Genomic DNA, 12,591 nt, shown 5'->3' with positions numbered 1-12,591 from the left:
TTCCAGCAAATACATAATTTTAAAGTTATGTGTACGTATGTGTGAATATATATGCACACAACACATGCAAACATATATACACATACCTTTTGATAGATAGATAGATAGATTAGATTAGATGTCATTACACCTAATTGGTACTGAAGTAGCACCCAAACAGAGCCGGAGTCCCAACTCAAGATATAAAATTCAAAACTATAATCACCTTGGCATAAGTGTCAACACAGCTATGTACTCAGCAGTGGTCCAATATACATACAATCAGTTGGTGAACAGTATTTGCAATTGTAATCACATTTGCTTTCCATTCGCCTGCATGTATTTGAAAATGTTATCCAAATGCTAACATTATTATTCTGGGCCCTGTAACATGGCTGCCGCTTCCCATGTACCCTCCATACGTGGCAAGTACTCCACACAAACAAAGGTTTCTCTTCCTTCTCCCAGGCCTTGCTGCCTGGAGCCTTTCTTGCTTTGGGAGGCCACTCCCAGGACTTTCCTAGCTGGAGTCTCAGAGTATGTCTACACTGCAATGTAAGCCGAGGATTAATGGGACTCGAGTCAGTTGATCCATTCTAGGGAACCCTGGGCTTGAGCATCTAGATTGTATTTTACCCCAGGTTAAAAATTTTCTGAGCCATGCTCGAACCTAGGGTTCTGGCGTCCTCAGTTCAGTGTGCAGACATGAGTCAAAGTAACCTATCCCAGAGTCCCTTCAGTGGCCACCCTAAAATACAGCTGCTCTAGCCCTAGGACTGTGGTGCATTGTGGAAAAACTTTACTGCCCATTCTGCACATTACCAGGAAACAGCTCATTTTGCAAAAGGTTTGATCGGTTCGCTCTCCATTGCAAACCCAGGAGGCTCTCTGACTGATAGTGTGTTTGAAAATCGGTGATCAGAACTGAATGGGTTAGTGCTGACCTGAGCTACTGCCGTTTGCCAAGTGTGGGAGCAGGGGAGCTTCTGTTTTCAATAGAGTGGATTGCAGATTGTTGGGATAGAGAGTGTGATGTGTTCCCCCTGGGGTGCCACTTGGAACTGGGATACCACTAAGCCAGCCTGTCCCACCAGCTTGGGTTCCCCTTACTCTGTACTGCTGTGACTGGCTCTCAAGTCTCTTTCCAGCTCACTCACAGGTAGAGATACACCCAGCTGCAGCTATAGTCACATAGATGCTGAGATCAACTCTGCATGGGAGAGCTCAGCTAAGGCATTGCCCAGCACTCAAATGCACACCCCCTCTGAAGAGTAAACCCAGAACTGTATTGTCTTGCGCTGCACAGAGAACGGTACAGCGTAAGCTAATTGAAATTCGCCCTCTCCCTCAGTGTGGAGAGAGAGATGCACAGGTTTTTGCCCCCCACCCCAGTTATGAATTACACAAACTGGGCTTTGGAATAAACAAAGAGCAGGTTTATTAACCACAAAAGGTAGATTTTATGTGATGATAAGGAATAGCAAACAGAATAAAGCAAATTACCTTAGTAAATAATGCCCCCACTCCACAAACTGAGCTTAACACACTAGATAGGTAGGATATGAATTAGCAAATTCTCACCCTGAGTGATAAACAGTCTGGCAGATTCTTAAGGCACAAGTTGTCTTGGCTTTCCCAGGTTTTCATACACAGGCTAAAGATCCTTTTAGCCAGGGACTATCACTTCCCCTTCTCACAGTTCAGTCTTCGTTTCTTAGATGTTTCCAGGTGTGTTGTTGTAGGGAGAGTGAGGACTCCCCATAATGTCATTTTCCCCCTTTTATATCTTCTCCCCACTTGCTGGAAAGCTCTTTTGCTGTGACCTGGGTCAAACAGTTCCCATTGTATAGTGCTTTCTCTGAGAGGTTTCTACTGTACACAGTTCCTGGGGTAATCCTTGTGCTTGTGTGCATTTCCTTAGTAAGCCATTAACATCGTTTGGCCTTTTTACTGTCATACCTGAAAGGCTGCTTGTGGGTGTTTTCAACCTCAGGACATGCTTCAGCTACACAGACATTACCAAACTTCATAACTTCGTATACGATGATAACACATACAATCCAACGAGATATTACTGTCTAGCAGATCAAGACTTTTAGAATGACACCTCACAAGGCACGCTTTGTATAAGGCATATCCTAATTACATGACAGTGGCGAATATTGGGGTGTCAGAGTGTCACAGAGAGGACTAAGGAAGTTGTGCCATGGAATTGTGGGATACTTCCGGATGACTCCCAGGGCCTGAGTCAAGGAGTGCTGAAGCTACACTGCAAAGCAATAGGGCTCAGACCCTGGGTCCTGGCTTGACTCGGGTTTGGACTCAGGACACTGAGTCCAAGCCCTGGGTTAGTGCAATTGTACGTGTAGATACAAGGGAGTATTAGCCTTGAACCCCGGCTCAAACATGGGCTTACATTGCAGTGTAGACCTACCAACAGTCCTAACTCCCAGGACTCTCTGCTACCGCCAGATCATCCCTAGAAGTCTTTAATCCCTGAGCATTCCCCCCTTCACTGCAGCCTCCTGCTGCTCTTTATAGGGCAGTCATCCTGATCTCTCCCAGATGTGGCTCATTATGTAATCAGCCCTTCAGCTTTAAAGGGGCAAGATCAGGGTTCTGTTACGCTAGGTGCTGTATAAATAGTAGAAACCAGTTTCCTTTTTCCAACTCAGCAGTATGTTTAGCTTGCTGGGGCATTTCCTTTGTTCAGTTCAGGAGTATACCCTTGCATTCTGGATCCAGAATAAATGCTTTTAAAATACGAGGCAAAATATGTTTTTGAGCAATGGTTCTCAACCAGGGATATGCGTACCCCTAGGGGTATGCAGAGATCTTCCATGGGGTGCATCAACTCATCTAGATATTGGCTTAGTTTTACAGCAGGTTACATAAAAAGCACTAGCGAAGTCAGTACAAACTAAAATGTCATACAGACAAACTGAAAAAATACGCAATTTTTCAGTACTAATGTGCTGCGACACTTTTGTATTTTTATGTCTGATTTTGTAAGTGAGGTACGCAAGATAAATCAGACTCCCAAAAGGGGTACAGTAGTCTGGAAAGGCTGAGGACCACTGGTTTTGAGCATCCATAAACAGATTGTGCTTGCAAAAGTCGATGTTGACTTATGTCACATAATGAGTGTCACGTGATCAGTGCATGCATTTAATTGGTTCAGACATGCTGTTAGGTGTATGACAATCTGATTTAGGCAGACAGTGGGGGGTTTGCATGTGGAAATTGAAGCTGTTCCTGTAGCAGAAAAAAACTTAAGGGAGATGACAACAGCATCACCCTCTAAATGGAAAGAGGTATTAGTGTAATTGACACTTCCCTCCGGCAGGTTCAGGGAATCTGGCCCCACCTCTTGGTATTTGCTGATCCCTGGGCTGCTCACTTAAGATGGGTTTCACTGGAAATTAAACTGGGGAAACCCACCCATTCAATAAACATACAAAGGAAAATTCAAAGATATGCAGCTGCAGTGAAATCCACTACCCAACCGCACAAAGCCTCAGTAATCAGACTCCAGGGAATGGTGGAAGAACCCAGCAGTTGTGGTGAGATGGATGGAATCCATCTTCTCACCAGCAGGACTTCACTGCAGCCTTTTCAGAGCTGCTATTCCAACTGAAAGGCTGGAAGAGTGGCCACCGTGACTCTCCATCCCCTACACAGTGCCCCATATCTGGGCTATAAATAATAGCAGGGCCAAGAGGCCAGAATCTGATCTCAGTTACGCTGGAGTAACTGAGATCAAGGATGTTTTCACACTGCAGTAACCTGTTGTTCTTACTTTGTTTTTTAAATATATAGCTGAAAAAATTATTTAAAAAAAAGTTTTGTATAAACTGATTGACCCATTTTGTCTGCCTCCAGGGGAAGCCTTACATTTGGCCAGGGATTTTGGCTACACTTGCGAAACAGAGTTCCCAGCCAAGGCAGTAGGAGAACATCTTGCCAGGCAGCATATGGAACAGAAAGAACAGACAGCGAGGAAAAAGATGATCCTAGCGACAAAGTAAGCAAGAAAAATCATTCAACACAAGAAATGTGTCCAGACGCTTTTCATTTGGATCATGGGAGGTTTATTATTATTTGTATTACAATAGCCCCCAGAGGCAGCAAGCAAGATCAAGGCCCCTTTGTTCTAAGTACTGTCAAAACACAGGAAGAGACAGCGTTTAACCAAAGAGTTTACCATGGGACTGCTCTCAGTGCAGGAAGTTAAGCATGTGCACAAGTCTTTGCAGGATTGGAGCATAAATAGGGAGGGAGCATTATTTAAATGCAGGCTCTTTGGGGCAGAGGCCACCTCTGTGTCCTGCGTTTGTACAGTGTCCAGCACAATCCTGCTCCATGACTAAGGCTCCAATCTGCTACCACAATACAACTAATAACTCATCATTATTCCCAATGTACAGAGGGGGATTTAAGGCACGGGGCGGGTGGGGGTAGATCCTCAGCTGGTTCAACTGTTGCAGGTCCACTAAAGTCCATGGAGCTATGACAATTTACACCAACTGAGGATCTCCACCAGAGAGATTAAGGCCCAGATTTTAAAAACAATTTAGGCCTTGCTGCGCTCAGCATCGCAATGCCTAACTGAGTTGGGAGCCTAACTGATTTTCAAAAGGGATTTAGGTGCTGAGGAGTCTAGATCTCGACTGTTGATGGGATTTACACTCCTAAGTTCCTAAATCCCTTTTGGAAATGAGATTTAGGCTCCGAAATACATTAGGCCTTGTGATGCCGAGCACAGCCATGCCTATAAAGATCGGGGCCTTGGTGACTTGCCCAACATCACACTGGCAGTCTGTAGCAGAACCAGGAACTGAAGCCAGCCCTCCTGAATTCCCAATTCACAAGATCACCCTGCCTCATTAGTGGCTAAAATAAATGGGAACAACCATGCCAGAATATAACTCATGAAATAAAGATAATTTGCTGGGAAGAAGGTATGCAGACCCGTTGGAACTTATGGTCAATACACACGAACTGTTACAGTTTTTCATGTACTGTTGGACCATAAGTATCTTTGACTATTCAGAGCAGACTTTTGCTGTCATCACATCGTTTATATGTCCAACGCTCTACGTGAATCAGAGCCAAGACTTCGTTGAGTTCTAAGTGGCAAAGCACACCAAGGGCTATGAAATCTAGTGCTCTGCATGTGGAATTCCTGCTGAGGCAAATGAGAGTTCCATGCCCAGACTGAGACCAACGTGTGACTCAGGATATGCATGTGCACCCGTGGCTTGATGTCAAGCTTCATTCATTCATGGTACTGCAGCCCTTTGACAACCTTGGGTACAATGAAAGATGGGAGTGCAAAGAATTGTTATTATTATACTTAAGTGCTGCCCCCAAATACATCAGCTGTCTGATGCATTTCACAAATGTAGGAATAAGTAAATAACCCAGAAGTTGCTAAACCACCACTTGGCTCATTGGGAGTTGCGTAGCTATGCTTCTGTTGAGTGTTTAGGGCTTGATTGTGCCTCCAGGCATAGCCCTGAGCAAAGGGGTGGTATATGTAAGCTGCACTCCCCCAGAACTACTCCAGGAGGCATGGTGAGTCAGCAACACCCCTCCAAGGCACAAATTCTTCTATTCTCTCTCCTTCCCCTCGGGAGATAGTAAATTGCCTCTGGCTTATACCACCAACAAATTACCATCCTCCCCAGGCTGGTTCAGCTCTACTGGCTGGCCCATCGGGGGACACGTCAGCCCATTCCCCTGCCACTTTCTCCATTTACCAGCCACCTGCTCGCAGAGAGGGTGAGGAGTAGTGGGCACACAGAGTCCATTTACCTCTGCATATCCGGACCCACAATCCAGCCAGTCCATCCAGAGGCCTCATAAAGAGGTTATCTTACCCACTGCACACTCCAGCACAGATACCTCATAACCACATCATAACATACACGATACATTGATATGGACAAAATAAATAAAGAGGGACGTAAACGGCAGTTTGAACGGGAAGTGCTCCCTGATCCTTAATGCAACCATTGCCTCCATGACTCTATCATATTTTCAGAGTCATAGAAATGCCATATTTCCCTTCCACCAGCTAAAAGTACTTGCTATTTGGTCAGTTAACCATACCTTTAAAGGTAAAGATATCATTTATCATACCGTATGTAGGGTGACGTAGTGTTATGGACTGGCTGGTGTGTATGTAACAAATGCCCTCTACTGGATGGAATTTGAACTATACTACACAGACTCATAGGCCCTAAGATATTGTGATCCCAGATACTAGAAAAAAGGGCATCATACAAATGTCTATAATAAATAATACATCCATAATTATGCTTCTAATGAACATTCTCCATTAGCTCAAGTTTCAGAGCTGCTACTTATGGTGTAGGAGGATCTGAGCTTTAGCTTAACAGTTGACAAGAAGTTCATAGCTGCCATGGTGTACACCATAGTGACAACTATGAAGCTCTCCATAGTTACACTCTCTGAAATTAAACTGAAATTCCTGGGCACCATAGACACTCAAGGATATGCTGTGTCTAATCTGACCTTAATCCGTTCTGACAGTTCCACCGTCCTCCACTGATCACAGTTGCTGGCTAGTTGTGGTACATCTTCCTACATGACGCCAGTGCATTCAATATCCTCTATCACTGTCTTCTGCCAGCTCGTCCTTGGCCTTCCTCATTTTCTCCTGGGGTGTACCCCATTCAATGCTCACACAGCATTTCTCCCATCTTCCATACAGTGGACTGGACATGTCTCAGACACCTAAGCCTTCTTTCTTTGATTATATTGTCTAACAAACCCTGCCCTGTCAGCTACCTTACTCGCGCTTTGTTATTTTATCTTCCCATTAAATATGTAGTTGTTTTAACTAAGGAAGTAAATGAACTGGTGGGTAGGTTGCCAGGCACTGCCCTCTACTGGATACAATCAGAACTGCTTAACTGTGTATTATTGATCGAGCTGATGAGATTTTCTGAATTTCGAGTGCTTGATAAAATATGACAAATGTTGACAAAAGTTCCCCAACGAAAATGTTCTGGTTTTTCAGTCAGCCTGTGGAAATTTCTTAACCACTGAAAAATGTCATGGAAATGTCAACATTTTTTGAAATTTTGAAAAATCAGCAAAAATGTTTTTTTTCTCCTTGTTTGATTGTTTATTTTACTACCACTAGAATTATTAACATTCTGCTGAATATTATGCTTCAGCTCAAGGAGTAGGGGACTTTGATTACAGAGCAGTAAGGTTTGAGTTCTAGCCTTACTGACTCTGTGAAGTTTCAAATATTTATTATTTATATTCCAGTAATGCCCAGGATGATCAATTATGGACCAGAACCATTGTTCCCTCTCAGCTGGGCATGTGTGCACGTGCACATAGATCCTAAACCCCGTTCACATGGTGAAACACCGCGCGCACAAACAATGAAATACTACACCGGAGCCAGGCCGAAATATCGTTTACGGGCGACTTTTGACATTGTTCGCCCACCATCTAACAACACAGCCAGATTCTATTAGCTGGCAACGGGGGGAAAGGGATAACGTATAATGTATAAGCATTTTACTTGCGTGGGCGCATTTGCCTCATGACGCACAAATTTGAACTCTGCTTCAAAAATTTGCACAGAAGAAATTTTTTGTGCACACGGCCTGTCAAAAAGTAGAGGGAACATCAGAACTAAATTGTACTAGGCACTGCACACACAGAACAAAAAAAGTCTGTGAACCAAGGAGTTTATAATCTAATAAGCTGTGATGCACTGTATAGGGACAATCATGAAGTTGCAGATGACCACAGATGTGTTACAGGATCAAAGGCTGTAGAACACCTGCATGCAATAGTCCAAAACTCATACCACTGACTTAAAGTGGAGAGAAACAGGAGACCACTTTGATTGTCATGCACTGTAGATATAATCAAATGTTGAAAATCCATAAACACACCAGAGGCAGATAGCCCTTGATAAACTCTTTCAATTCCCCAAGGAGCCATAAAAAACAATTACTCTGTCAGAGCCACAAAGTCCACATGGCAACTTCAATTATGTACACGAGTCTAGCACAGAGCCACGTCACATGCATCCACTGTTTCAAAGCGCCTCTTTCTCAAAAGAGCAATCGAGCCCTCAGACAAGCCAGATGCACTGCAGGAATATCTACCTGTAAAAAACCTAACAAACCTCTGGCACAAAAGAGGTGATGTCCTGCTATGCCATCAGCTCTATAACTTCCACTCCATGGCATCACCATCATTCAGCTAAGGACAAAAAATACAGCTATGGAACTAAGGTTCTATGGCAATCCATACATTAGTGTCACTTTCATTGACACACAGATCAATCGATAGGTAGTTAACATTTGAGTGAGTTATTCTAAGCCAGCAATGGTTGCTTGCTTGCTTTCTCCAGTATTTGTTTAAGCATCAGGGAAAATAATTAGAGATTACTAAGGGTATATTTCAGAGTAGCAGCCGTGTTAGTCGGTATTCGCAAAAAGAAAAGGAGTACTTGTGGCACCTTAGAGACTAACAAATTTATTTGAGCATAAGCTTTCGTGAGCTACAGCTCACTTCATCAGATGCATTCAGTGGAAAATACAGTGGGGAGAATTATATACATAGAAAACATGAAACAATGCGTGTTACCATACAGACTGTAACCAGAGTGATCACTAAAGGTGAGCTATTACCAGCCGGGGGCGGGGGGGGGGGGGAAGGAACCTTTTGTAGTGATAATCAAGTTGGGCCATTTCCAGCAGTTGACAAGAATGTCTGAGGAACGGGGTGGGGGTGGGGATAAACATGGGGAAATAGTTTTACTTTGGGTAATGACCCATCCACTCCCAGTCTCTACTGAAGCCTAAGTTAATTTTATCCAGTTTTCAAATTAATTCCAATTCGTTGGAGTCTGTTTTTGAAGTTTTTTGTTGAAGAATTGCCACTTTTAGGTCTGTAATCGAATGACCAGAGAGATTGAAGTGTTCTCCAACTGGATTTTGAATGTTATAATTCTTGACGTCTGATTTGTGTCCATTTATTCTTTTACGTAGAGACTGTCCAGTTTGACCAATGTACATGGCAGAGGGGCATTGTTCATCACCTGAATTTAGGCCCTGTATTGAGAGAAAAATTGAGAAAACAGTGATCCGCTCACAGTTGCAGATATTCCAGGTGTAGCAAAAGAGGCTACATTCATCGAATGAAATGGTTTGCTGTGAATTCTTGACTGAGCTCTAATTTACATTAACGTACACACAAAGTGAGTCAAACTTTAGGTTGTCATTCAGGTCAGTCAGGTCTGAAATTTGGGTGTGAGTTCTGGTTGGTTCTAATATCACACAGACTGGTTTGCCCATCCTTGGCAGCCAAGGAAGTAATGTTTCATGTGTGACTTGAGCAGATCTGTGGTAGAGCCACCCAGGAGTGTACATTCAGCTGGGTAGACACCCAGTCTCCCATTCGCAGACCTTCATTGTGTTTGCAAAATTGAATAGCGGGTTGGACATCTGACCACTTGCCCCATCTGATTTTCACCCAAAATTCAGCTGCAGGTGTAAAAGGGTGGATGTGCGTTTTGTGGGTGCAATGGAAAAAAAGGAGCAAATTTTGTGGCTGCAACTTGCGCCCAGCACAGGAAATAACCCTTCTGGATGTGAGTACTTGTGGCACCTTAGAGACTAACAAATTTATTAGAGCATAAGCTTTCATGGGCTACAGCCCACTTCATTGGATGCATCGAATGGAACATACAGTAAAATATATATATATATATATACATACAGATAAGTTGGAAGTTACCATACAAACTGTGAAAGGCAAATTAGTTAAGATGAGCTATGATCAGCAGGAGAAAAAAAACTTTTGTAGTGATAATCAAGATGGCCCATTTAGACAGTTAACAAAAAGGTGTGAGGATACTTAACATGGGGAAATAAATTTAATATGCGCAATGACCCAGCCACTCCCAGTCTCTATTCAAACCCAAGTTAATGGTATCTAGTTTGCATATGAAGTCCAGCTAAAACCTCTTCAATACATCATCAAAAATTTACAAGCTATCCTGAAAAATGATCCCTGACTCTCACAGATCTTGGGAGACAGGCCAGTCCTCGCTTCCAGACAGCCCCCCAACCTTAAGCAAATACTCACCAGCAACCACACGACAAAAACACTAACCCAGGAACCTATCCTTGCAACAAAGCCCGATGCCAACTCTGTCCACTTATTTATTCAAGTGACACCATCATAGGACCTAATCACATTAGCCACGCCATCAGGGACTCATTCACCTGCACGTCTACCAATGTGATATATGCCATCATGTGCCAGCAATGCCCCTCTGTACATTGGCCAAACCGGACAGTCTCTACGCAAAAGAATAAGTGGACACAAATCAGACATCAGGAATCATAACATTCAAAAACCGGTAGGAGAACACTTCATCCTCTCTGGCCACTCAGTAAGATTTAAGGGTAGCAATTTTGCAACAGAAAAGCTTCAAAAACAGACTCCAAGGAGAAACTGCTGAGCTTGAATTAATATGCAGACTAGATACCATTAACCTGGGTTTGAATAGAGACTGGGGGTGGCTGGGTCATTACACATATTGAATCCATTTCCTTAAGTTAAGTATCCTCATACCTTCTTGTCAATTGTCTAAATGGGCCATCTTGATCATCACTACAAAAGGTTTTTTTCTCCTGCTGATAATAGCTCATCTTAACTAATTAGCCTTTCACAGTTTGTATGGTAACTTCCAACTTATCTGTATGTGTGTATATATATATATATATATATGTTCCATTCTATGCATCTGATGAAGTGGGCTGTAGTCCACGAAACCTTATGCTCTAATAAATTTGTTAGTCTCTAAGGTGCCACAAGTACTCCTGTTCTTTTTGCGGATATAGGCTAACACGGCTGGTATTCGGAAACCTTCTGGATATATACTCCCCCCCCCCCCCCAAGTTGTTAACAGTCCTCATTTGGCCATGATTGGAGTAAAGCATCCCTCACATCCCTGCTTGGTGCTGCTGAGACTGTGACTGTGGCCATGATGAGGAGATCTGGGGCAACTTGCCTGATACAGCTGGTGGCAAGCAAGAGAGGAAGAAGAGGGGAGGCAGTGGGTAGAGCATCGGCTAGGAATATAGCCCAGTGGGTGGCAAAGGGGCAAGCCGTGGAAGGACCCTGACCCCACTCACTCGCTCCCTGGCCTGAGTAGATGACTGGATGCAGAGCGAGGTGTACGCTGCTCATGGAAAGGAGTAGTAACTTGCTTTCCCCTAGAGAATGAGAAGTACTGTGCCTCTTGGAGTCACAATTCACTCTCTGGTCTGCTCCTGGGACAGAGTGCCCATGTGCCAACCCTTAGTCAGGGCTGCCTGCGGAATCACAGGCTGTCCCAGAGCGAGTCACTATGGAGCCCCACCGAGTTGACTTCTCTGCCTGGGAAGCCACTTTAAAGTAGGTTACTGCTCTCTGTCAGTTTTCATGTATAATGTAAAGCTGCTTTTCTCCCCCTTCAATCCGCAGTCCTATTTAACGACTTCTGACATGTCAGGAGGGAAGAGAGAGGAACTGAGCACTTGGCTCAGTTCTGACACTTGCTGTAGTCAAATCCTAACAACTTTTAAGCTGAATGTTTCCAACAGGTAGAACCTGGAGGTAGAACTGACAGGCATCCTAGGTATGTTAGATCATGTATAAGCCAAAGCACTTGACTGATTTCTGTTGTTAAAAGAGTCTTTTTTCCCCCTCTAAGGGACTGATTCATTAAAACTGTATACTCCAGATGTAGACACTTCTCTGTAATTTTACCAGAAAAAGTGCTGAATACCTCTCTTTAGATAAAGGTCTGCACTGATGCAAACCTTTCAACAAGTCAGCTCGCAGAGCCATATTCACTGCCCCCATTTACAAGAGGCAGGCTGAGTAAACCCAGACTAGCACAGAGGTCACTAGTCTGTTATAGTTTATGGGGTTCCACCTTTAGTATAAGGGGGTTTTGGTATTGAAGATCCCAAGTTCAAACCCACTTGATGACTCCTAAGGGAATCACTTACAAAAATAGCATCTAAAAGGACTCAAACTTCAGTAGACCTCAGATTCGTAGGATGAGATGATTTTAACAGCGGAGTTGTGTAATGTACGTTTGCACGCTTCCCTCCAGTGGCTGTTCTGCAAGAGGATAGCAGCCCACTATTGCTGCCAATTAATGGAGTTACTCCTTTAGCCCAAGAATAGAGATGTTAGAGCTGGTTTGAACATTTTTGTCTCAATGTTTGTGGAGACCTATTGGTTTTGAATAAGTTTTTATCAGGCATGGGAGGCAACAGAGAAAGAAAGGGGCAACTTTCTTATACTTTATAGCCTGATGGTGCGGGCCTTTGGGTGGGATATGGGAGATGCTACTTCAAATACCTGCTCTGCCTAAGTCAGAGTGATGTGGGATGCAAAACTCTCCTCTGAATGAGGCCTAATTACCATGGATGGACACAGAGCTCAGATTTCAGCCTGAAGGGAACATTTTGACACACTTCCATTTCAGTGAAAACATTCAAAAGTTTTTGATGTGGAACAAAACCAGATTTCAAAAGTTGCTGCAAAATG

At 43.6% G+C, this 12,591-nt stretch overlaps 1 protein-coding gene across 1 annotated transcript in view; it reads left to right on the top strand.

Annotated features, from left to right (window-relative positions):
* Window positions 1–12,591, top strand: part of TFAP2D (transcription factor AP-2 delta) — a 54,494-nt gene that overhangs the window by 25,448 nt on the left and 16,455 nt on the right. Inside the window, exon 6 of the mRNA XM_073335084.1 lies at window positions 3,862–4,003. Coding sequence (XP_073191185.1) covers window positions 3,862–4,003 — 142 coding nt within the window. The remainder of the gene's footprint in view (window positions 1–3,861; window positions 4,004–12,591) is intronic.

This window comes from Lepidochelys kempii, chromosome 3, assembly GCF_965140265.1.
Source record: "Lepidochelys kempii isolate rLepKem1 chromosome 3, rLepKem1.hap2, whole genome shotgun sequence".
Lineage (NCBI taxonomy): Eukaryota > Metazoa > Chordata > Testudines > Cheloniidae > Lepidochelys > Lepidochelys kempii.
The sequence above is the reverse complement of the archived record's forward strand: the minus strand, read 5'-3'. Positions and strand labels throughout refer to the sequence as shown.